The sequence below is a fragment of the Nipponia nippon genome, unplaced genomic scaffold, assembly GCF_047370975.1.
Source record: "Nipponia nippon isolate SJK-2023a ecotype South Korea unplaced genomic scaffold, ASM4737097v1 scaffold_8, whole genome shotgun sequence".
Taxonomy (NCBI): domain Eukaryota; kingdom Metazoa; phylum Chordata; class Aves; order Pelecaniformes; family Threskiornithidae; genus Nipponia; species Nipponia nippon.
The window spans coordinates 36,510,449-36,537,484 of NW_028262402.1; the positions used below are offsets into that span (position 1 = coordinate 36,510,449).

Here is a 27,036-nt window from a genome sequence, read left to right on the forward strand (position 1 = left end):
AATCACTGGGTGGTCCACATCAACAAACTGTGATGATAAACACAGATGTGTTTCCATGTAGACTTGCAGTGTTGGAACTGGTTAAGAACAACCACAAAGAGAGAAATGGGTTTGGGTGATGTCATTGGGATTTTCATTCAAACATTGGTGTAATCCAAGCTCTTCCATCACCCTGATTCAGGAAAGAAACGTGGAGTAAATGTGATGTAATCTTAGACAGTTTTACTCTTGAATAGATAGGCTCCTTTTGGCATGTAACCTTGGATCTGCAATGCCTCTGCTCTCCTGCTAAACTAACAGTTCTGGGTAGGACAATTTCTGTAAAAAACAGTCAAGTAATATAATGGTCATTCTGGGCTTTTAGTGAGATAATTTAACCTGTAACCCTTCTCTTGCTCACAGATACTAAGCAATGTAAAACTGAATCGTTTTTCAAGGCAAAGTCTAATAAAAAGGCCACGAGTGATGTAAAAAGCTCATCACTGAGATTGATAGTCCTAATATTCTGTTATTTTAAGAGAACAAGAATTCAGTGGTCATTCCCACTGCTGTATATACTGAAAATTTATGTCTTGCAAGTCATTGCCCTAAATAATGTTGTCTGCAGGACTTAGATGCACACATATGTCTTCTAACCTGAACTGAAAATGCCGACCTTAGAAGGAAGTATGGTGAGTTGGTTGGGTGCCAATGGTGTTAAAGTTGGGGACTCTTGCTCCATCTTACACTCCAATTTCTAGTTTTTCTTTGCATTATATTTTCAAATAGTGTGACAGTACATGGATGCCCAGGTTTCTGTGCTATAGATAGTGCAGGTGTATGCCTATTCTGCATTCAGGTTGACAACAATGTCATGATAACACACAGAAACCAAGCAGAAAAAATAGCCACAAAACATTAGTTTCCTAACTGGTTTGCTGGTGAGACTAAGTAGGTAATACTTGGAAAAGGCAGCTCACTTAGTGTAAGATATTCCCATAGGACAGTAAATTTGCAGTTACTGCTGTATCTACACAAAACCTGCCTCTCATATAGTGAGCTCCTCATTTATGACTAAGATATTACAGCAGTAATGAATAGGTATCCGTGCCCCATCTGAAGCCACAGAAAGAGTAATTATATTTTCTAAGAAAGGCAAAAGAAATTACAACTCCTCAGGCACAACAGAGCCAGGGAGTAAGAAAGGTTTCTGAACAGTGTTGTGGAGTTTATAAACTGCACTGAACCCTTCCAATTCCCTGATTGCAAAAATTGGTCTATATTATCTAATGTGGAAGCTGCTGTGTCACACAGTACTCTTTGGCCTTTACTTTCATTATTGGGACAATTGACAGAGCTGTATAATGATTCAGTGTGCATTTCCCAGAATTACTTGTTAATAGTGTAAATGCGGTAATGGATATTTTCACAAGCTTATATTTTTAGAGGTAAAAGGAACATTCTAAATTTAATTTCTGTAGCTGCAATTTTAATCACAGAATACACAGGACAGGAAGAGATTTGTAGTAAATTACATTAGTATCTACTAGGTGACTCCATCTGTGATAATTGTGCAGGCAGTATGCACCAAATAAAACAGAAAATGTTTACATACTGAATGCAAGCAACAAAAGAAATATTGGTCTTTGCAGACTTGTGCTGAAGATGGCACAGCAGAGGTTCAGGATGGACTAAATAACTGCCTAAATTGCACACTTTTGCTTCAGTGGTAGGTCTGACATTCTTGTACTTTCTGTTAGCAAAAGCCCTGCCTCATCTGATAGCAGCTGAAAAGCAGTTGGTAGGATCAAAAGCTTTTCAAGGCTTCAGTGTAATACAACGGCTGCCTTTGTCTTTTTTCTTTTTCCTTTTTTTTTTTTTTTTTTTTTTGATGTATATAGCTGCTTTGCTTGTGGAACTTGTTCTCTGAATTACTGAAATAAAAACCCTGGTCTTAGGATTAGATTTCATTCTTTGTGGAGTCAATGGCAAAGCCCAGCTAACTTCGTCTGACTTCTTGGCAGCTGAAAAAACAAAACATGGTTTTATCTCTTTAGCAAAAAGAAATCAAATGAGGTTTGCAGAATTTAAAACTACCCTGTAATCATCATCTTAACACTTATTTATGTAGGGTCTACATATTAGACTAATCCTATTGATTTGCACTGACTGGATAGGAGATTTAACCTTCATCAAAATTAGGAGAGCTGCTCAGTCAGTGCTGAAGAGGACTGGCACCTCCATTTGGACACAGAGGACTAATTAGCATCAGTACACTTTACGCTGGAATTCTCACAGGGTGTTTCAATGGGAGAGACAAGAGTTGTTTCAGTAACCAGCAGGCCAGTAGTTACATGATGCTTTCCTGCTCCAGAATTCTACTGCCAAATTACACGCTGTTCACAGCAACTATACTCCTGCAGAAACTACAGTCGATTTTTAGTGTTTGAGAAGTCACCAAGCCCTCTTCTGCCTCCTCTACAAAAAAGATTCTACCAGCATTAAAAATCTTAGCTGAAATAATTTATTTGGTTTTGAAGCCAAATTTCTTTAAAAAAATGGACCTGAATGAAGTTTTTAACCTTTGGGAAGGGCCAAAGAAATGAAGGACAATATGCTGGTAAATTCTTAAAAGTCCATATGATTTAGCTAGTATTTAATTCAGAACATATCTATGTGTATGCTAACAAACAGTTGCAGATGGTGTTTAATTAGCATACAAATTCACTCAGCCTGCACAACCAGCTGAAAAGCACAATGATTTTTGCAACCAGTATATGATCAAGTGAAGCTCTTCCCAGTACAAACTCTTCCAGAAACATGGACAGGTTTGCTCCAGCCTTTTCAGTCAGACAAAACTGAAACAACCAAAGATGAATAGGTCTTATTTGTAGTCCAAATAGAAAAGAAACTGTTAAAGCACTCGACAGCTTCCCAGTACTGTGGATACGTAACCAATAAGCTGAGTCAAAGCCCTGCATTAGTAAGATAATATTGGGGTATGAATTGTAAGCTTTGCAACACAGCCTGCTCATGCACTGTGCATTTCTGGACAATTTGGATCCATCTCTGAAAGAAAACCACAATAAATAGCAAGTACCTTCATGATGCAGGTTGTCCTGATCTCAGCTCAATGCACCCAGCTACTTCAGCATGACAGCTGCTTTGTTTAATCTGACAGCACCACAGTTGCAAGTTAGTAATGCAGTCATCTGAAATGACCTATTACCATTTATATACACTCAGCAACACAAAGTAGAAGTAAGGTTTACACTACCCCCAAGCAGCCATTATGTTCGTCACAGTGACCATACACTGAGGTACAGGAAGAACAGAGAAAAGGAGAGGCAACTAAAAAAATATCCATTACTTGCTGACATAAGATAGAGATGGTATTTTATTGTTTCTCTTCTAGAAAGAAACTAATTAAATTGCGTCTGTTGCCTCTATGTGGAAATGAGTTCCAGGAATTCATGGATGCACACAAACCTATGCCCACCATCCATACACTCTTTGTTCTGCAAACCCTTCTTGTAATGCAGTGGTAGGCAATGACACTATGAGTTTGCTTAATGTTGTAACTGAAACTTCAAATATTCAAGGAAACAAATTTAGCAGAAAATGGTCATGATAGTAATAAGGAAATACACTTAACGAGCAGGCTGTACACAGTCTTTACTACTGGTGTTAATGTGCCATTTTTTTGATTACTAAGGTGCTAAGATTGGACCCATCCTGATTCATGGCAAATGTTTTTTCTATTAAATGGATATAAGATTAGGTTTATTAACTCTCAAAGCACTATTTTGGAAGCATTAGTTTTATGACAAACGTATTTCACTCCAACAAGTGTGGTTGTTTTCAGGGACATGGACGTTTCTGGCTTGCCAAAGTGGCCTTTCCCAGTGCTGCCCAATGAAGCTCTACAGATGGACCCAAGCAGCTTGTTGGAAAGCACATTCTGGCTTCTGAGAAATTCACATTGTGATTTGTGAACGAAGCACTCCAGCAACATGCCAGTCTAAGCTGCAAAATGACTAAGTACTCCTAAAAGAATGGAGCAGTCTGTATTTGTCAGAAGACTCAAACACCAGAATTACTCTCTTTAAGGGAAAATAATAAGGCTAATTTATTTACTGAGACAGAAATAAATATTCCTTTGCACAGCTGGAAACAGACTTCTGAACTATAACCCAGCACAACTTCAGGGACTAGCTGAAGTGAACTCTCCTAGCCTGCTATCTGAAGGATTCCCTTCCTTACTGCCACTTGACTCCAGGGCCAAGGTGGGGCTCCAGTGGGAGATGTCCCTACTTGACTGAGTCCTCAGGCAGTGCCCTCACTTGCTCTTTGCATTCTGAGATCAGGAAGGTAACCACACTAGAATGAAAGATCAAAAATCACCCTTGAAGACTGTCTCACTCTACTTAGCCTTTTTTTTTTTTTTTTTTTTAATTTATGGAATTCCATCTTGTTCTAGCTTTGGACTAATTGATATGGAATGCGAATGTCCGAAGCAAAAAATCCTTCTTACTTTTCTTAAATTCCCCCTCCCCTCCATTTCTTTTTTTTTTTTTTTTTTTTTAGTGGCAGGCAAAGTATCATCAAATGGTCACAGGTGGTGTTCCCCAGGGCTCAGTATTGGGGCCAGTTCTGTTTAATATCTTTATCAACAATCTGGACGAGGGGATCGAGTACACCCTCAGTAAGTTTGCAGATGACACCAAGTTGGGTGGGAGTGTTGATCTGCTGGAGGGTAGGAAGGCCCTACAGAGGGATCTGGACAGGCTGGATCAGTGGGCCAAGGCCAACTCTATGAGGTTCAACAAGGCTCAGTGCCACATCCTGCACTTGGGTCACAACAACCCCATGCAACGCTACAGGCATGGGGAAGAGTGGCTGGAGAGCTGCCTGGTGGAAAAGGACCTGGGGTGTTGGTCGACAACCTGCTGAATATGAGCTGGAAGCGTGCCCAGGTGGCCAAGAAGGCCAATAGCATCCTGGCTTGCATCAGAAATAGTGGGGCCAGCAGGACTAGGGAAGTGTTCGTCCCCCTCGTCCCCCTGTACTCGGCACTGGTGAGGCTGCACCTTGAATCCTGTGTTCAGTTTTGGGCCCCTCACTACAGGAAGGACATTGAGGTGCTGGAGCGTGTCCAAAGAAGGACAATGAGGCTGGTGAAGGGTCTAGAGCACAAGTCTTATGAGAAGTGGCTGAGGGAGCTGGGGTGGTTTACTCTGGAGAAGAGGAGGCTGAGAGGACACCTTATCACTCTCTACAACTAGAAAGGAGGTTGTAGTGAGGTGGGGGTTGGTGTCTTCTCCCAAGTAACAAGCAACAGGATGAGAGGAAATGGCCTCAAGTTGCAGCAGGGGAGGTTTAGATTGGATATTAGGAAAAAATTCTTCACTGAAAGCGTAGTCAGGCATTGGAACAGGCTGCCCAGGGAAGTAGTTAAGTCCTCATCCCTGCAGGTATTTAAAAGACAGGTGGATGTAGTGCTTAGGGACATGGTTTAGTGGTGGACTTGGCAGTGCTAAGTTAACAGTTGGACTTGATGTCTCAAAGGTCTTTTCCAACCTAAATGATTCTATGATTCTATGACAAGCCTCTCCTGCACTGTCTGTTTGTTCCCTATGGATTCAGCAGCCACAAAGTCAGACAGTCAGGCACACTAACCATGACCTTAGAGAAAATAGCCATGATCAATTTGGCTGCTGCCGAGCTCTCTGAGACAATATCTTTTGCATCTTCCTTCTATTTGTTTCTTTAGGGAGAGGGGAGATCAGACTGATGATGAAGTCAGTTCATCAAGCAGTGTTTTTTCTTATGCATAACCAAATCAGAAGGTCAAGCCTGAGGAAGGACAAGAGCTGGGACAGATGTGGAAATATGAAACATCTGGCTTTGTAGAACCAGTGAAGTCACCACTCACTCCTGGAAATACTTCACATCTCCAAGGTCATCCATCTCCTCTGGTAATGCTATCTTCATCATTATGAGTATCATCTTTCTTTTACATTCATATACAAGGTTATGAGTCTTAAAGGACACCATTAGCCTACCAACCACACCTCAGACATAAAATCTTTCTAACGTACCACTGTTAAAATTAACCCACTGAGTACAACTGAGGTACCAGAGAGAAACTCTTGTTTTAATGTATTCTCTTTACATTTTGTTGGGTTAGTGGTATAAATTCAAATTCAGAACACCTAATTTTGGGCAAACCATCTCCTGGCTAATAGCTGTTCACAAGATGTGTAGGTAAAGAATGTCAGTGGTGACAGAGGTTACATGTCTGCATGTCTGTAAGACACTTGTAACAAATGCACAGCCTTGCTTGGAATAAAAATCTTGATGTGAGTACTGCAGACACAAACTTCACAGTTAACTTTGCACTAGTTTATTCAAAGCCTGACAACCAGTTCTGGATTTAGATGTCTGGAACAATCCAGAATTGCATTTTTACAGTCTTGATAATTCAATGTCTGCCTCTACTTTCTATTCTTTATTCCTTCCTACCTTCCTGCCTTCTTTCCTTTCCTCCCACCTGCCTTCCTGCCTCCCTTGATCCTCCTTTTTGCTCTCCCTCTCTCTGTCTTCCTCCCTTCATCATTCCTTTTTTCCATCTTCTATCAGTAAATACGTTTTTTTATGTTTGCATGCAGAACGCTGGTTCACAAGTAGGTCCTATATGTACATATTATTATTATTATTATTATTATTATTATTATTATTATTATTATTATTATTATTAATTATTATTATTATTACAAAATTAACAGAAACTGGCATAAAAGAATTAATGCTGTTTCCCTAAGAATGTTCTCTCTGCTAATCATTGATAAGAAATGTTACAGCAAATTCAACATTAAGGTAGACTGAGGCACATATGTACTACACATGTAAAGCAAACTGAAGTGCCATGGAGGTCATGGTACATCCTGACAATCTTAAATGGATAGGAAAAGTATTTCTGTAGCACAATCATATTTTTCTGAGACTCTTTAATGCAAAGGAGATTTTGGAAGGAGAAAAAAAGAAAAACAAAGAAAAAAGAATTCTTGACATAGTTCACCTAGGGAAGGGATGACTAGTCCATACCTTGTGGGCTGCACTGACTGCTTGTGAATAGCTAAATGGTGTTTCAAGTCTGCTATACAGTTTGAATTCTGACTGTGGGAGAAAGAATGCAGCAGGGATTGCTCTATGTCCAGTTGCATCAACCATTGCAATGGCACAGTGGAACTGCATGCTGCGGTCATGTCTTCCTTGAAAAGTTGTCCTTGGGATCCTCTCCTATGTGCCATTGTCCAAGGTACGTGCCATGTGACTGTGGTACATGCAAATGATTAGTTGTGCATGAAGAAGGCTGACCACTTTTTGATGGATGCACGAACTGCTGGTTACTGAACAGAGTACTGTGCTTTTGGCAAGTTAAACCATATAGAGAATTATCTTCTATTTTGCAAAGCTCCATCTAGAAGGGCAGCCTTTTTTTTTTAACACTTCCTAACTGTTTTTCTCTGTTCCCCTACAGTGGTATTAATTACTCTATGCCACATTTTCAAGTAAAATTAAAAGGCACTGCAGAGGATGAAGTCACAAAAAACTCAAACAGTTTCAGAAAATGAAACTTCTGTAAGACAAGTGAGTTAATCTTTCCTTGTCAGTGTTACCCTACACAAAGTGTTGCAGTCTGTCATCAGCCTGGAATTCCAGGAAGCTGCAATATGAACCGAAAACAAAGCTTAGAAGAAAGATTAAGTTACAAAGTTGAAGCATATCTATTCAGTCAGTTTGTAAGAAATAAAAACCCCTGGAATTGAATCCCAAGTTTTTTTACAATGTGATTCTACTTCAAAAATGCTTCTGCAAAAGCAACCTCATGGAACTCCAGAAATTGTTGAAAGATCTTGTGTTCTTCAAGAAAGTGTAAGTATGCATTAAAGGGATAGCCTTGCCACTGCAGAATAGGAGCCTTGGAGACAAGCTGTTTTCTTTTCCTGTCAAAAATATCCATAATAAAATAATAGCACTAGTGATACTTGTGCAACTCTACAGCATCTTTAAAATATGATCCCAGTGACACATAAACAATTATGCTTCCTTCTGAGGTTTTTTGAAGTTGAATGAGGTAGAATTTTAATCATGATATGCCTGAGGATGACTGAAAAGTAATAATATCTATACTCTACTTAGCTGGATTTTGTCCTGTCAAAGGAAATGTAGAAGAATTTACAAAGGGAATAGATCTATTGGATTAATCACTTTAAATGAGAAAATATAGATTAAAGCAAACAAAAGTCAGCATGATATAATATCCTTTTAGAGTCTGTATCACAGTGATCATATTTGTGAAATCCTTCAACAGGCACCTGAAAGACTTGATCAAAACAATGCATGCAGCTCGCTCTCTGTGTCTAAGGAAAGTGTGAACATACCAGCTCCTTCTTCTTCATGCACTCCATGAGGATAATGAAGAGGTGCTGTGCCTGCGTTCGGGTGTATGTGAAAGTCTTCTGTATGGTAACTAGCAACTGGTCCCTCAATGACTCATTGATAAGTCTGAAATTCAAAAAGAAAAAATAAAGTAGAAAAACAGACATAAGGGAACATTGCAACTTCAGCCAAGGGTCAAACAAATAAGAGTAAGATAACAAATCACTGCAGGTTGTTTTGGACAGGTTTGAAGGACAGGAATTGCTGAAACCATCAGAGACAAGTTGGAAAACACTGTTCTAGAAAAAAAGATTAATTATGTTGGGGTTCCTCATGTCCAAAGTTTTTATTTCAGTTCCCACATATTGCATAACAGAAGGTCATTCAAACTATCAGCTCTGAGGGATTTCTTAACAGAAACAAGAACCACACTGACAGTTTGGATTTGAGGGAGACCAACACTTCCAGGTGAACTGAAGACCCCTTTCTATCAGTGAGTTAGCAGAATTCAACTCCTCGTTCATTTTATGAAACTGGGAGTATTTGTGTTGTCAGTGTTTTTGATTTTAGCTTGAGCATCCCAACAGTTTCACCTCACCTTATTGATGCTGCACAGGACCAGGTAAGAAAACAAAAAAAAAATTTCCCTGTTCCTGAGTCCACTTGAAGAAACCATTTTGCTTTGGTTCATGCTGATCTTCCAGGAGTTTAAAGAGTAATCACTTTTATATTCCTCCTGAGTGCTAATGTTAGTACTTGCAAAAAGTGGCCCAACAGCAGAAATAAATAGTAATATTATGCGGACTATCAGTACTTGAACCCTACCCCTTGATGTCAAAAAGCCTATTCCTCAGGACTGTTCTGGGTTAAACATTGCTATTCTTAATGTCTTACAAAATAGTGGGCTTTAATTTAGCACATGTATCCTTTGATGTATGAAAGCTTCTACACTATAGCAGTTTTCTCACTTAAAAATTGTAACTGAGCGTTTCAAATTAGCTGAGTCAGCATGTTTTACAGGATAAGTCATTGTTGATCATCTGTGGGAATGAAAATCAGAGAATCTTCATGACTCATATTTTATGACAGAAGATAAACAAAGATTTAGCCCTGCAACAACTGCAAAGAATTATCAGAAACAGCACAGTGTATAAAAGTCATTGTTAGCTTATGGCATCTGCTTTGGGAGAACAGTGACCAAACCCCTGTTTATTTCATATTACTGGTAAAAGTCGCCTGTACTTCTCTGCAACAAGGAAGCCCAAATGAGACTGCAGGATATTCACACACAATTGAATTTCAAATATGATTTAACTATCTAGTCTTTATACCTACAGCAAACATGTTATCAGATGAGACAATGAATGGGAATGGGAAAGAGGTATAGAGGTGCATAGGAGAATATAGAAGGCCTGGCATATGGAGTGCATATGTTCTCTATTCTCTAAATTCGACTTTGACTTTAAATATCCCTGTTGAGTAGGACTCCCACTTCACAAAGAAGCCTGTAAGGCACATGTCAATGTGTTTGGATTAAAATGAGTTTACATGGGGTTTTAGATCACACTGTGGATCACTGTTCTTTCTATGCCTGGCTCCTCCTGTTGTCTTCTACTTTATTACCTTCTCTTGAATGGAGAGTCTACCTCTGCACTTCCTCTTTTCATTGAGGAGCAGTATGGCCCCAGATGTGCTTTTTTCCTGGGGTACTGGAGAGGCAACAAAACTGCATTTACTGCTCACTCACTATGTAAGCACGCCTTCCCTGAAGTATGACCTACTTCCCTTACATAAAGGCAACATACTATGAGTTAAAACCTGCAACCCTCTTGGTGGACAGCAACGAGAGCTGACAGCAGAGGACTTTCTGTGTGAGGGTTATAAGAAAAATAACCTGACCTCCTGTATAGAAGTAAGGATGTTGCAAGCACATGGGAACATGAAACAAGATGTCAGAGCACAGGTAGAAATGTAGATTCACACCATGTTAAAGAGAACCAACTTGGAAATGCTGACACCTTGAAAACCACTAATATACTTTGAGTTGCAGATTAGTAGGTCATATATGGTGTAAATTCTGAAGCCCCTTTTTCAGGCTTTTTAAAAAAAATCTGTTGGAAATTTACTTTAATCAAGAAGGCTGCTCTTCACAAAATGGTGCTATCACTGTAAATATAAGTGGTTCAGAATTATGCGATTTTCCATCCTTCAAACTAAGAAAGAAAAAAGGGGTTCATCACTAAGAACAAGTTTCCTAAAAACATCAACTGGAGAATCTAAACAAAGATTTAAATAAAGCTCTATTTTCTTTTGGAAATGATATATGAAAGTAAAGTACATGACAAAGTATGAGAAGTATATGAAGTATATGAAAAAATACATGGAATTGGAAGAATCTGAAATTAGAGAACTTCAGAAAACATTTCCAAAGATCCTGGGATGAAAACCATCCTGTTTTCTCATCATAACTTAATTTTCCTTAAAAAAAGTGTAGAATCCATACCTGAAATTTCATTTCAGAAATTGTCTCTCTCTCAGGTTAACACACACAGAACGCAAGAAAAATTTGCTTTGATAAGCATTGAGTGAAAGCAGAATTAAGTCCCAAGGCTTCGTAAGCAGCCATCACTTTCCTTTCCTGAATTAAAGCTATCAGAAACTGTATCATATTGTAAGTTTAAACAGCATGTAAAGCAAACTCCATGTGAAAGGTATGGAATTTTTAAAAAAAAAAGTATCAAGAAGTGGTTCCCTAACTACAGGGGTACACATCTGTTGAAGTATCACTGCTCAGAAATTTCCTGTTGTCATCATTTGATTTATGCAGTTTTCTATCTTTACTAAGTACTTTTTTTTTAACATCTCATTGGTCTGCAATTCTACAGCAAGCCTGTTCAATGTCTTTGTGAGATTTAAAAATGGAAGTGATTGTAATCAGAAATAGAAAAAATAATACCAAGCTTTCTGATAAAGTAATCATAGCTGAATTAAGCTTTGTCTAAACTGAAATCAGTCATGTCAAGACTATATCACATTTACACCTCAAGAATCTGTAAATGTTAGAAGGTATCAGATCAAAGTTCCCAGTCATGTAACCCAGCTGAGACAAATACAAATTGTGCCAGGCTATTAAAGGCTAAATCTATGATGCATACACCAAATCCAATGCATGTAAAACAAGTGACTTCACAGACTACTGTGAGCAGAATAACTGGCACTTGCAGGTGGGGTGATGATTTATCCACTATGCAAAGACAACCACATTTGTTATACATGCAACTTAAACACACATTTTTAAAAATCACAGATTCCTAATTTTAGTTTTGGGGAAAAAGAGATGCCTCCTGGAGTCTTGTGATTAGAGGTCTAACCTAGAACACAGGAGATTATTGGCCACTAACTTGGGAACAGTATGTTCAGCAGACTCTGTCATGGATTATGAACCTCATATGCATAAAGCTCCATAAGCATAAAACTGCCACTTTACCAGACAGACACTCTATGATTATGATTTCCTTCAAAGTCAGCATACTCCCACCCTAAGAAAACTGGATAGTGTCAGATGAAGATAGTATTTTTATCATCTTCCTGCTAGGCTTCAGTTCAGAAAATATTTTGCAACATACCAATAAAGACCTGTTTGGGGCATTTTGATGGCATGATTCCATGAATTCCACTTAATTTGTCATGGAAGCAATACTGCAGTTAACTCGCTCCTGCCTAATGAAACGTCCTACAAAAGGACAATTTAACCTGCTCTTTTCTTTCATTTCCCACATAGCTCAAATCTGTTCTTTCATTCCCTAAATACCTAAGATAAGCCCATTTTCCTACCAGTCCGGGCATCCAACTTTTTTTTTACCCAGAGGAGCTGGATTGCCGATGGTATTTAGATACCTACTGTCAAAAATCTGGCATCTAAAGTAGAACTATATACATCTACGTTTAGTTTCAGAGAAAAATCTACTCATAATTGTTGCTAAGAGTGATTTTTTTTTTTAAAGAAGATGCCAAAATTAATTTTGATGCATCAGATGATCAGAACTGACTTGTATGGCCTTACCACAGGAAAAAAGGGAGAAAGATGTCTTGGATCCATCAGGAGAGGCCACTTAAAAACACTGAAGTGACAAAGTAAATAAAGTGATGTTTTATTTCTGTCCAATATATGCTGGAAGATTAAACAGCAAAGCAGAACTCCCTTCATTGCTTTGGCCAATGTAGAAGAGACAGATGACAGCATTTTGGCATCCTCCCTCCTCAGAAAGAAAGTTTTTTTGAAGTCTTGCCTAATATTTGAGGAGATAATAGACATCCCACTTAATGACATTCCAGTCTTTCAAACTCATGGCATATGATTTTGTAGTGAACATTGGGGAGGATTTGAAAGATCTGGCCCATAGCCAGCTCCCTAAATTATTTAGTCTTTTTTCTGCAGAGATTTTTAGTACTGGAGTTGTACAATGTACTTGAGATTTATAAAAATTATGCTCTAACCTGATTTCAAAATGCAAGTTCATTACAGATTTTTTTAAACTTATTGTTACCAAAATGCTTTGAAATTCTCTAAATGAAACATTCCATTCAATGAACTGCACATAATCTTTTTCTAACTTGTCATTTGTTAATTCTTTCTTTTTTAATTTATTCTTTTTATTCAGGATAAAGAAAATATATCCATAAAATATCAGTGTGATGTGAAAACTATTCCCTGCCCTCCTTTATGGGAAGCTTAGGGGATTTTCTGTTTTAATTATGATTTGCACTTTAGACAATCACACCATATGTAAGAAACATGACCAGAGGCTCTGCTGATATTTTCTTCCACTGGAATTACAAATAAGACACAGTTGCGCAACTCTGTAGGACTGACTGAATTTCTTATACTTTTTAAATCCACACATTTTGCATAGCATTGTTATGAGAACAGACAGAAAATAAATGTAATAATTCCTTTGTTCTATTCAAACAGGGATGATTTCTGGGTGCTTTTATGAGGAATCAGCTTTACTTGCTGCTCTTTACTGGTGGTTGTTCTTCTACACCATTTTTCCCTGACTATGTTTATTAAATGGTTGTCCCTTCACCAAAAGAGAGATATTGTATTTCAACAAAGAAACGACCTTCTTCTAACCAGCTTTTGATTTACAAAGTACTTTGTTACAAAAGAAAAGCAAGGATATAAAAATATGCAATGTGAAAACAATCTTACAAAATAATTCAGATGTGATAGTACCCGTGATCCCCCATGATATGGTAGACACCATGGGGGATACAGAACATCCACATCATACCTACATTATGATCCTTTCTGCTCAAAGTGAAAAATCTCTGTATTTCTCTACGAGAAAAAAAGAGATTTAAGTAAGATACTACAGTTATGAAGCCTAAAAACTATGCCACAGTGGATGAAGAGAGAGACCAATCCAAAGACAATCTTTAATGATTCTCATATGAGGATGCTCATTTAAAGCACAGAGAATGTTTTATGTTTCCTTGTGAACATTAGGCATTGTTTACATTTTTATGTGAACGTACATTTTTATGGCATTGAACCGAATTCCTTAAGGGTCTCATGCTTGCAGGAGTAGAACTGATAGAGTAGTTAATATGCAACAAACTCAGCTTGGAGGCTGCACTTGAATATTGCAAGTCACTTCCCATTCTGTAAGGAAATATTTGTCTAAGAAGTGACATAGTTCTAACACAGTGTTTCATTTTTCTCATTCTAAATTCAGCATTTAATTAAAAAAAAAATCTCTGAGGATTAGAAAGTACTGAATGATCCTATAAATAGTTGCACTTTACAGTTTTACTTCCAGCTTGTGCTTTTATGCAAGACAATGAAATGAGAAGGCATCCTTGATTATAGAGTCAAAAATACTTGGGATTTATGTGGAGGAGAGTTATTGACCACTAAGATATTCACTTAAGGCTTAGCAGGGACTGAATTTGGGTGTTTATGATCAATCTTGTGTTCTTACCCCTCAACGCTGTTCAACACATTTTCAGCTTTTACATAAATTAGAAACTAAGTGTTTCAGAGCCTGGAGAACCTGACCTTTAAATTAGGGCCAATAGTGATAAGCAGCCAAATAATTCTTCCAGTTCACTACAAGGGGAAGGTTGCATTTAAGCTGCCTTCTCATTTAGGTTATCCTGTACACATAGCTTCTTCATCATTAAGATGTAAAAGGTACTGGCAACTCAGCTTACTACTGAGAATTGTATTTGCTTGTAGTGAAATGTAGTCACCTTGTACATTCTTAATACTCTGTTCAAGACTTTTCAGACCAAGGCAATATGTAGTCCCTGATATTAAAGTCACGGCAAACTTAAAAAACCCCACCTTCATTAATTCTGCATATCTGATATTCATAATGCTGAAACCTCAGCTCAATGGGAAACTGCATATCTGCCTTGCCTTCCCCCTGGAACTTCAATGAGAGAGATGAGATACTGAGGCCTCACAACTGATTTACCTCCAAAGACATCTTTACTTCAAGGTATGCTTCATAGTTTCTTCTGACCTAGTCTTGGTACATCACACAGTTGCAGGCAGCACCTGCTGCAAGCAGTGCAGGCACAGCTCTCTGTGTTGTGCTGGCAGCCTCATTCCACTGCAGCCCAGCTAAGTCTGGCTTTTAGTTACAACATGCACCCAAAGACTGCCCAAAGTGAGTGAAATGTCCACCTTTTCATGAGGAAAGCCTATAATCAGGCCTTAAAATAAGGCAGATTCAAGCTGCTTGTGTCATGTCTTTTCAAGGATGCACATACATTGACATTGCAAAGAGGTACTGCACCTTGATTAATATTAAAAATCCTTCCTTTTTCTGCTATGCGAAATCAATTAGGAAGGATAAATAATGAGGAGGCAAGGCAGGCACATCACAATTCTGTGAAACGCAATACAAAAGGACCTGTTGGGCAGATATGCAATTGTCCAACACCCTTAAGGATCTCTCTGAGAGGACGGATTGGTGCCTCACTGATTGAAACTCAAGCAGAGAGCTATATTTTGTCCTCCTTCACCTCCAAACATAGTTCTTTTCCCCCTGGAAACAAACTCTCAAATAAACTTGAAAACTCACAGCAGTGCTTAGTACACATATATACACATTCTTATATGCAGAAAATGAATCCATATTGGTCTGCAATGAGTGAAAATTTAAGATGATGAAAAAATAGCATGATAATACCAACATGCAAGTGCTGAGCCTGTTGCTGCCATGAATGATGTGGTTTTTGAATGATTTAGATCAGATATCCAGCGCATAGCCATTGGAAGATACGCAGTGTCTCAGAGAAGACCCTGATTTGCAGTCAGCAGCCAGAATTATAATAGGTTTTTGACTTTACAGTTTGATTGCACAGTGGACTGCAGAATAAAATTCTGCACACAATTTGGATGTGTGACATTGATTTAGAGTCTAATAGACACAGTTTTGTATAACCTACTTAGATTCCATCCAAAAGAAAAAGCTAGTAGCTGAACTCAGCTAATGTGCCAATTATTCAGTATTCTCCTCATATTGCTAAGCACTGTTCAAAAGTAGGTTACAGAAGGAGGAAAGTACTCAATTTGTATCTGAAGTCTAATGTATTTGGGTAAAATATTTTAATGAATATAAAAAATATTGGTGTTTCACTTGTGATATTCTTAAAAATATCATTACATTTTAGACTGATGTTTTCTGAAGCAGGGCAAACACACAGAAATTCCCACTAGCTAGCTTTACAAATTTCATAGTTTGTGTGTTCTATTTAGTGCAAGGTGAAAAGGAAAAAAAAAAGGAAAAAAAATTATGCTATTTGATAATATTGCAGGCACCACCTGGAATGGTACCACCACAGAAGGAAGACCCATAGTAAGGGAGAATAATAGCTTTCACAAAGCCGGACTTGCGTGTCTCAGTTAAGAAATTACTTGCTTGTTCTGCCTCTAGTGATTCTATCACTTGCCTTTCTTACAGGCAGGAGTTTGTGATGATGAAATAGCATCACAGAATCATAGAATGGTTTTGGTTGGAAGGGACCTTTAAAAGTCATCTAGTCCAACCCCTTGCTGTAGGCAGGGACATCTTCCACTAGATCAGGTTGCTCAAAGCCCCATCCAACTTGACCTTGAACACTTCCAGGGATGGGGCATCCATAACTTCTCTGGGCAACCTGTTCCAGTGTCTCACCACTGTCATCATAAGAATGTCTTCCTGATGCCCAATCTAAAGATATCCTCTTTCAATTTAAAACCATTGCCCCTTGTCCTGTCACTACAGGGCCTGGTAAAAAGTCTCTCTCCATCTTTCTTATAAGTCCTATTTATATACTGAAATAAATTGCATTAACTCTCTTCTTGCTATATTCTTTTTCAGGATGACATCAGAACAAAGACAAGGTAGATGGAAACTGTATAGGTACATAGCAAACACAGGGATAAAACATGTTTCAGTAAGGTTATGTTAAATGTGCTAACAGTGAGGTCACTGAAACCAGAGAAACAACTTCTCAAAGATTCAGGTGAAACCTGGCACATTCAGATCTATCCCAGTGCAGCACTGGACAATGCATGAACCTGAATATAAAATGGTTTTAAATATTTGTGGCAAACATCTTATTCCCAGTAGGAGTTTTAGGTTGAGTAAGTTCATGATCACATTTATTTTTAAAAAACATAATAGTGCTTGGTCTAGATCTCAGTGTTTATGGATTTATGTTTTATTATTTGCGTAACTCTGTTGTAGGTGTGAATATATATCTTCATCTATTCTAACACACTCAAAAATGAGTCCCTTCTCAGTAAATCCTGATTGGAAGATTACTGTAGCTACTTAGACAAAAAGCGTGAAATAGCTCTTAGGCATAAGAGTCTGAGGGAGCTTTGGTTCCACTTTTATGTTTTGTTCTCAAATTATTAAATCCTCCCTTATTCGTTATTTCCTACTCTGAGCAGCAGACTCTGGGTTCTGCTTTGGGAGCTTCTGGGGATAAGGTCCATGATCATTGCAGAACAGCTGGGAACCCCATGAGGGTGCCTGCTGCTGCCAGGTAAGGATGAGGTAAGGGCAGCCACAAGGGTGTGGGCCTGAGAAAGCTCCAGCATTTTCTAATGAGCATGATGAGCAGCCCTTGACCCAGGGTGACTGTAGCCTTATTTGCAACTGACCCTGTATTAGGGAGGGTCAAGCACCCGTTAGCCAGTGCTTGGGAGAGGCCTATATAAGAACCAGTCGAAGGGTACAGACAACCAATGCAGCAGCTTGTGTGAGAGGGTGCAAAAAAAGGGGGCTTCAGCTGAATTTGTTCCAGGGTAAATAGTCTTAAGTATGGTGGTGACATGCCACAGGGTAATTTTCCTGGCAGGTGCTGGAGTAGCTGCCCCTGCCAGAGCAGAGGCATTGATGAAGTTGGAGCTTTAGGTGGTGGATGCGGTTCTTCAAGTCCCAGGCTGCAGAGTCTATCTTTGATGCCAGGAGAGATGGCCTTCTTTCCTGTAGGTCTGCTGTCTTGGAGGAGCTGTGGCACTAAGCATAGGAGTTATGGAAGGAATTGAGCAGGCTACATAGCATTGGAGAAGATGAAAAGGAGATAGGCAAGATCTTCTCTGACATGCAACAGCTTGAAGAATCCTGGACCCTAACTACGATAGAGATGCAGGCAGTGTCCACACCTAGTATTTAAGTAAGTGCAACCTCTGATGAAGGTGGAGGATGAAAGCTGCTGACTGTTGGCACCAAGAGTAAGTCTCCTGCCCCACCTAACGTCTGACAACTGCAAAATAGGTTCACTGCTCTCAAAGCTGGAGAGGATCCACATGTGCCCTCAAGAAAAAGATCTGTACCACCTGACCCCAACCCATGCAAGGCCACCAGGAAGAAGCAGTGAGTGATTATAACGGGCAACTGCTTGCTGTGGAGAACAGAGGCACTCATCTGTTGACCTGACCTATCAACTAGAGATGTTTGCTGCCTGCTGGGGCCAGAACTGGGATATTGTGGAGAGACTACCAAAGCTTGTCTGACCATCTGACTACTACCCCCTGCTGTTCTTCCACACGGTCACCAACAATACTGTAAGGGGAAAACTGGAGAGTATCAAAAGTGACTACAGAGCTCTGGGAGCAGTAGTCAAGGACATGGGGACCCAGGTTGTGCTCTCCTCAATCTTACTGGTCAGAGGAGAGGGTGTGGGGAGGAGGATGACACTGATAATATAGGTCAATAGCTGGCTGCAGAGCTGGTGTTGGTGACAGGTTTTTGGGTTCTATGACCATGCGACCCTGTTTGCAGATCAGTGTCTGCTTGTGAGAGATGCAATCCACCTCACTAAGCAGGGCAAAGTTACCTTTGCTGAAATGGCTGACCTAGTAAGAAGGGCTTTAAAGTAGGAATGCTGGGGGAGGGAGAGAGAGTCACCAGCAGCCCTGTGAGAGTGTGATGCACAGGGCTGATGAGCAAAGAGCCTGGAGAGACGTGATGGGAAGGGATTAGAAAATCAACAAAACAGGGCTTAAGCAGGCTCACCTGCATCATTTTCATGTAAGCAAGGAAGCGCCTACAGGGCACCATTATGGACAAATCCCCAAAGCCCTTTTGGGGAAATCAGTATGCTGGGGTTCCTCTCCAAAGTGCCTCTGTATTAATGTGCACACTATGGGGAATAAACATAATCGATTAGATCTGTGTGCAGTTGCGGGGCTACGATGTTGGGATCACAGAGGCGTGGTGGGATGGCTCCTGTGATTGGAGGTGTTGCAATGGAATACAAGCTCTTAGGAAAGACAGGCTGGAAAGGTGAGGAGTCAGAACTGCCCTTTATGTGAGAACAGCTGGAGTGCATGGAGCTCTGCCTGAGGATGGATGATGAGCCAACTGAGGATTTATGGGTTAGGATTAAAGAGAAGACAGGTAAAGGTGACATTGTAGTGCGTGTCTGCTATAGGCTGCGTGACCAGGAAGAACAAGTGGATGAGGCCCTCTACAGGCAGCTAGGAGCAGCCTCATGCTCACAGGTCCTCATCTTTATGAAGAATTTTAACCACTGTAGTATCTGCTGGAAGGAAAACACAGCAGGGCATAAGGAGTCCTGGAGGTTCCTGGAGTGCATTGATAACAACTTCCTGACCCAAGTGAGAGAGCAGCCAATGAGGAGAAGTGCTCTGCTGGACCTCATACTCAGCAACAGAGGGACTCAATGAGGATGTGAAGGTCAAAGGCAGCCTTGGCTACAGTGACCATGAGATGGTGGAGTTCAGGATTCCAAGAAGAGGGAGAGGACAAAAAGCAAGATCACAATCCTGGACTTATTACAGCCTTTCAGTACCTAAAGGGGGCTTACAAGAAAGATGAGGATAGACTTTGTAGCAGGGCCTGTTGCAATAGAACAAAGGGTAATGGTTCTAAACTAAAAGAGGGTAGATTTAGACTAGATATAAGGAAGAAATTTTTTACAATGAGGGTGGTGAAACACTGGAACATGTTGCCCAGAGGTGGTAGATGCCCCATTCCTGGACACATTCAGGGTCAGATTGGATGGGGCTCTGAGCAACCTGATCTAGTTGAAGATGTCCCTACTCATTGCAGCGGAGTTGGACTAGATGATCTTTAAAGGTCCCTACCAACCCAGATGATTCTATGATTCTATGTTTTGAGGAGAGCAGACTTTGGCCTCTTTGGGGATCTGCTTGGAAGAGTCCTATGTGACAAGACCCAGAGGGAGGAGGGGCCCAAGAAAGCTGGTTAATATTCAAGTACCTCCTCCTCCAAGATCAATGAATGGGGCAGGGGACCTGCTGACATAAGACATGGAAAAGGCTGAAGTACTGAGTGCCTATTTCAATCCCAGGCCCCAGAGACCAGGGGGGAAAGTCTGGAGGAAAGAAGTCATACCCTTGGTGGAAGAGGATCAGGAAATACTTAAACAAACTGGACATTTGTAAGTCCATGGGCCCTGATGGGATGCACTCATGAATGCTGAGGGAGCTGGCTGATGTCATTGCAAGACCACCCCATAATCTTTGAACAATTATGACAACTGGAAGAATTGCCCGATGACTAGAGAAAAGCAATGGTCACTCCTATCTTCAAGAAGAACAAGAAAGAGGACCCAGGGACCTACAGGCTGGTGAGCCTCCCCTTGATCCCTGAGGAGGTGGTGGAGCAGCTAATCCAGGAAACCATATCCAGGCACATGAAGGACATGAAGATGATCAGAAGTAGTCATCGTGGATTCACCAAGGGGAAGTCATGCTTGACAACCTGATCACCTTCTGTGATGAAATAACCGGTTTGGTAGATGAGGGGCAAGCAGTGGATATTGTCTACGTAGACTTCAGTAAGGCCTTTTACACAGTCTCCTATAAGATCCTCATAGAGAAGCTGTTAAGTATGGGCTGCAGGAGCAGACAGTGAGGTGAACTGAAAACTGGCTGAATGGCTGGGCCCAGAGGGTTGTGATCAGTGGTATGATGTCTAGTTGGCGGCTGGCAACTAGTGGTGTATTCCAAGGACCAATCCTGGGTCCAACCCTGCTCAATATCATCATTAATGATCTGGTAGATGGGGCTGAGTCTACCCTCTGCAAGTTTTCTGATGATATAGAGCTGGGAGGAGCGGCTGATATGCCAGATGGTCGTGCTGCCCTCTGGCGGATGGACCTTGACAGGCTGGAGAAATGAGCTGATGGGAAACTCATGAAATTCAACAAGGGGAAATGCAAGCAGTCCTGCACCTGGGGAGCAACAACCCTGTGTGCTAGTACATGCTGAGGGCCTCCCAGCAGGAAAGATGCTTGGCAGAAAAGGACTTGGGGGTCCTGGTGGACACCAAGTTGAACATGAGCCAGCAATGTGCCATTGCAACAACAAAGGCTAATGGTATCCCAGGCTGCATTAGGAGGAGTGCTGCCAGCAAATCAAGGCAGGTGGCCCTTCCTCTCTCCTCAGCACTGGTGAGGACACACGTGGAGCCCCGTGTCCAGTTCTGGATTCACCAGTATGAGAGACATCGACATACTGGAGAGCACCTGGCGAGGGGCAACTAAGACGAACGGACTGGATCACCTCACATATGAGGAAAGGCTGAGGGAGCTGGGACTGTTCAACCCGGAGCAGAGGAGGCTCAGAGAGGATGTCATCAATGTATATAAATAGCTGAACAGAGGGTCTAAAGAAGATGGAACCAGACTCTTTTCAGTGGTGCCCAGTGACAGGACCAAAGGCAATGGGCACAAGCTGAAACACAGGAGGTTCCCTCTGAACATCAGGAAATACTTTTTTTACTATGTGGGTAACTGAACACTGACACAGGTTGCCCAGAGAGGCTGTGGAGTCTTCATCCCTGGAGATGTTCGAAAGCCATTCGGACGTGGTCCTGGGCAACTGGCTGTAGGTGGGCCTGCTTGAGTATGGGTGTTGGACCATATGACCTCCAGAGGTCCTTTCGAACCTCAACTGTTCTGTGATTCTATGGTTATTTACATATTTTTGGTGGTAGAAGAGAAGAACAAAGAATATTAAAGATTTGGAAGTTCAGTAATAATATGCACTTTGGAACTTGCAAAGCATGCTTACAGCCTGATTCAACAAAAACACACTTGAATCTTCTACAATAAAAGCTAAATACTATCCTTGCCTCACGTTGAGTCTGCAAAGAAAGGTGGAACAGTGCAAACACAGATCAGTGCACAAACAGTCATGTGTGAATATAGGTGGATGTGCAGAATCATGCCCAATAGGCAAGGCAAATACAGACTAGATTATAAGGACATGTAGGGCTAAATGAAACCTGAAGATAGCAGTACATTATATTATAATGACATAGCATAACTAAGCCCATGAAAATAACTCCCCATGCCCTTTGAATTCCTTGACCTGCAACTGCAAGATACCATACATTGTATTTGTCAATGTGTTATATGTCATGGCAAGTAACTATATGATACAGTTTCTACACCTCTGTTTTATTCCGTAGACTTTCCTCTTTCATTAGTGTTGCTTTAACTCTTTAACTTCCTTTTTTTTTTGTTTTTTTTTTTTTTTTTTGTTCCGGATACCTTCAGTATTTCATCCGTATCGATGATGGAAGCAGCCATGTGAAGAAGGTATTGCTTTAGCACTATATTGCTAATAATTTCCTGGGCTCTATCTTACCACCAAATTGAACCTCTGGATGGAGAAAGAACACACACTAGGAAATTACTTACCCTCCTTCTTCAGAGTATTTGTGACCAAAGGCAAGGATGTCGGATGCCCGGCCACTGCCATCGCATATCACAACGGGAACAGGAGGAGTGTCTCGTAGGTACTCCAGAACGATGGAGATAACATTAGGACCTCCTTCCACAATGAGGGCCACCACTGGAACCCCTTGACCAATTCCTGGGGTAAAAGAAACAAACAAAAAAACCCAAACAAAAAAGAAAAGGAACAAAAAATGCAAAGCCAGCAAAGCAACCAAAACATAACAGAAGACAGAAAAAAAAAAAAAGTCAGACTGAAATTACTGCATTGTGACTGTACAGTGTTATGTTAGAGAAAATGTCATTCAGAAAATCATAGATTTTAAGGACAGAAGGGACCAGTGTATTAATCTCATTGGTTCCACTGCATAAACCAGGATTTTCTAGAATTATCTTCCATTTAAAATACAATATTTATGGCTGAATAGACCATGAATTTTTTAAAAGATTGAATCTTGGTTTGAAAGCATAGAGAAACTAACACAATTCTTCCTAACACGTTCAAAGTCATGACTTTGTAGCTTGCTTGTAATCTAGATTTTGCATGGTGTCAGTTGCCAATCATTGGGTCTTCCAGTAGCTTTGCTTGCTGTTTTAAAATTCCCTCTATGATATTTTTGTTGCCGTATTACATGCATTTTAAGGTTGCAGCTGGATAGCCCTTTAATCTTCTCTTTGATAAAAATATATTCTGTTACAAGTCAATGCAATACTTGTTTTCTGATTCTAGTCAGTCTCAAAGTTTTTCTCTGAATTCTGTCCAAATTATGCAGTATATTCTTTGATTTGCAGACCCCACACTGGGGATATTGCTCCAGAGAGAGCTGAACTAGTGGTGAACCAGAGGAGAGACATCTTCATTTTCAGAAGAAAATTATATATATATATATACTTGTGGTATAATTAGATGGGAGCCCTCTGCAAAAGTTGCAGCACAGACTTTGCCAGGAAAGTCTTATGGATTTAGAGAAAGGCAATCTGACACCAGGATGGTGTTAACATGACTGAAAAAGCTTTTATGGTTTTCACTTCTTGACCAGTTGAGACTGGGGACATTCAAAATGACTCAGCCAGTAGAACTAGTTGAACATTTTCTATTAGCATCTTTTTTGTCAACAGAAAGACTGTTTCATTTGAAACTAAGTTTTCCTAAGAAAAACTATATGCATTCTGCAAGTTTGATGTTTCACTGAAAAATGAAGAGAGTGCCCCAAACTCTTAATAGTTGGGTTGGGAAAAGTTGTGTGAGGCCAGGCAACAAGAATTTTTAATGTGGCTGCCTCAGGTTTCCATTTAGAGGGAGTTCAGTCCACAGAAGCAAAGGTAAGCCTGTGAGACTGGAACTTTAAATCTGGTTAGACCCTCTAGAAACATTCACAAATCAAATTATTTTTTGATAGTCACAAAAATTTTTAAGGCATTGAATTACTGTCAAAAAATGAAGTGAACTGTTCTTTAAAAAAGGAAAAAAACCCCAGTTCTTACATACAACAGCAAAATATTGTAAGCACCTCCTGAACCACTTTACAAGCAAACATTGTGTTTCCTGGAGAGACTCTCAGCATATTTTATTATGGATGTATCTACTGTCAGTTTGTGGCTTTTTTATTATATAAGGTAAGTGAAGTGCATGATATTTATTTATTTTAAGAAAACTATAAGCAGAGTTATAAAATCCAGGCTAATGAAAGAAAGTAAGAAGGGTAGAATATAATAAGGTGATTAACAGAATGATTTACACAGAGCTCACTGGTTATTTTTTTTATTAATATTAAGGACTTCCCTGAATTGCTGTTCTACCTAATCATTAAGTGCTTTTGGTGGTTAAGTTCTTTTCAATGGCCTTAGTGGAAAACCAGTTTTGGGGAACAGAATTAAATGAGAAATGAAAATTAAGACCTTTGCTTAAGAAGAGTGAATTACAAGTCTGATGGGTTAACCTGTCTGACATATACTTCCATTAACTTTAAGGGATTTAAGCTAAGCATTAATTTTGTTCGGAAATTTGCGTTGTTTACCTACATTCATTTTGAACATGCTTAAAATTGTATTCCTTAAAAGTGCATTCTAGATATTAGCAATAAAAAACATTTTTTTCTCAGAATCTTATAAATAATATGATTTTATTCCCATATCAATACATATAATATAATACATCTGGTTGCAGTTGAACATGCAGCAGAGAACCTCATGTCACAAGTCTGCCCAGGTTTTCCTTTGCTACTAGGTGATAAAAGAAATGTTATTTATAGTTATGTCTACTACAAGAATTTTTTTTTTGTAAGACAATTGCTATCAGAAGATGAATAAATTGAATTCTTGGTACAGAATATTTTTCTTTATGATACTTCCCAACATAATCACATAGTGGCTGACGAGAGACTCTCTTCTGTTAAAATTTTAATACAGAATTGGAAGGAGATATTTTCAGTTAATTTCTAGTGGTCTGGCTAATGTAATGTTACCAAGTTTTTTGAACTTTCTATCAGTACTTGCTTCTTCTTGTCTAGCTTTTCTTTATACCACACCCTACAGCCAATGCTTCTAGAATTTTTAGTTCTGCTAGTAGTTTTTTTAAGATATGAGTTCTTGGTAGTTGAATAAGGATTTCCCTTCACTGTTCTTGTTTCAGTCCTCCTTGCTCAAAAGACTGATCACAGAGCAGATCTAACATTAGCTCTGACTAGGAGGCCCACAATTCACTGAAATCTTACATCAGCATTTGTCTTGGGCAGTGCACTATTTTCCTCTGGAAATTGACTGGTAGGACCCATTTTAGTTCATTACGGACAAAAAAAAAAACCCAGTGGCGTGTTTAAAAGCCTGATCCTAACATTTACCAAAGGTGGTCTGTTGTAAAGTATTTGCTATAATGCCATATATGACATATTGTTAGCAAAGCTGAATATAAGTGCATAGATTTGAAACTATATAATTAACTAATGGGTAGAGTTGTCTGTGGAACTGTAGTACTAATGGAGTTTCTTGAAGAACTTACCCTGATCCTATCATTATTATTAATGACTTCAAAACAAGAAGTAGAACTGGTACTGACATCTGCTAATAAGATAATATTAAGAAGTATTCCCAGTAATGAGTCAAATTGGGTCTGAATGACACTAAGGATTGAGTAATAGAAATGGAGAAAGTTAACAGTGCAAAATGCAAAGTCATCTACTTGGTGATTAATAAATTCTGCTCTACACTGGGAACTCCTTAGGAGGAAATACTAGAAAAGAGAAAGGTGTGATCCAGCTGATCACAGGAGAACAGTCTTTGGTGTAGCCAGACCATGAAGAAGGCAGGTATGATCCTGGAATACACACAACAAAGCATTTTCAGTAGGAAATATGGGCAGATCAGTGCCATTGTGCAAGCCACTCATGAAATTCCATACAAAATACTGTCTGTACTATGCTCACCTATGGTCAAAAAGAACAAACTAGAACAAATGGAGGAAAAAGCCAAAAGGAGTATATGGGGAATCAAGACCCCATCTTATGAGACAAGATTAGATGAGTTTGGCTCATCTTCCTTAGCAAATTAAAGAGTGAAATATCCCAATGACATACAGCACATTGGCCATTAACAGTTTTAGAAGGAGTTAAGAAGATTTCTGGCTATCAGGGGAGTGAAGTCTTCACAGCCTTCTAGTAAGACTAAAAGGGAAAAACTTTCTGAGTTTGGAGTGATGCTCAATAATCATTATAGATGCAGTCACCTTATGTATCTCAAACTGTTCCTAAAGCAGGTTCCTTCAGTCTACTGGAAGTTTGTTCAGCCTCAGTGTATTTTGTTGGACATTGATCAGCTATGTAATTCTAATAATTTAAATAATGATGGTTAGTCTATACAGCTGAACTATTTTTGCTTTTTTGGGCCAATGAATTGGTCATTTGAAAGTATTTCCAAAATTCCTCTTGCATTCTTTTATTTTCCTTTTTTTTTTTTTTTTTAATTTTTTAAACTGCTATGGTCACAGCAGTTGCATGGCATATAACAGTTCTCTGCAAGTGTTCCAGTTGTGTTTCACTGTCGTTAATAGAATGACAATTTTTCTCTTCCCTGATCCTGTAGAAACATACACAGCACGAAAACAATCCTTTAACTTGAGGCTAGTAATACAAAACAACTTGTCTCCAAATCCACTCTTCAATGAAAGTATATCTTTGATTTAAAAAAAAAAAAAACTCATGTGAACCTTAATTTATCATATATGATTAAGTTCCAGATTGAAATGCAACTCTTTCAATTATTCTGGTAGATTTCTTTGTGAAAAAGAAAAGATTTAAAACACAAAGTTGATTTCTGCATCTCATTTGCCTTTTGGAAATCCTCCCTGAGTTTCAGCAAATAGAATTTTTTTCTTTGTTA

The 27,036-nt window shown here is 39.5% G+C and overlaps 1 protein-coding gene across 10 annotated transcripts in view; it reads right to left on the minus strand.

Annotated features, from left to right (window-relative positions):
- Positions 1–27,036, minus strand: part of TRPM3 (transient receptor potential cation channel subfamily M member 3) — a 463,424-nt gene that overhangs the window by 81,833 nt on the left and 354,555 nt on the right. For all 10 annotated transcript variants that reach the window (XR_015700935.1, XR_015700934.1, XM_087741457.1 and 7 more), the window contains exons 7-8: positions 22,627–22,801; positions 8,427–8,550 (exon numbers count right to left, since the gene is read on the minus strand). Coding sequence is in view for 8 of the 10 variants with exons in the window: in XM_087741457.1 (XP_087597583.1) it covers positions 8,427–8,550; positions 22,627–22,801 (299 nt within the window). In the remaining 2 variants the exon portion in view is untranslated. The remainder of the gene's footprint in view (positions 1–8,426; positions 8,551–22,626; positions 22,802–27,036) is intronic.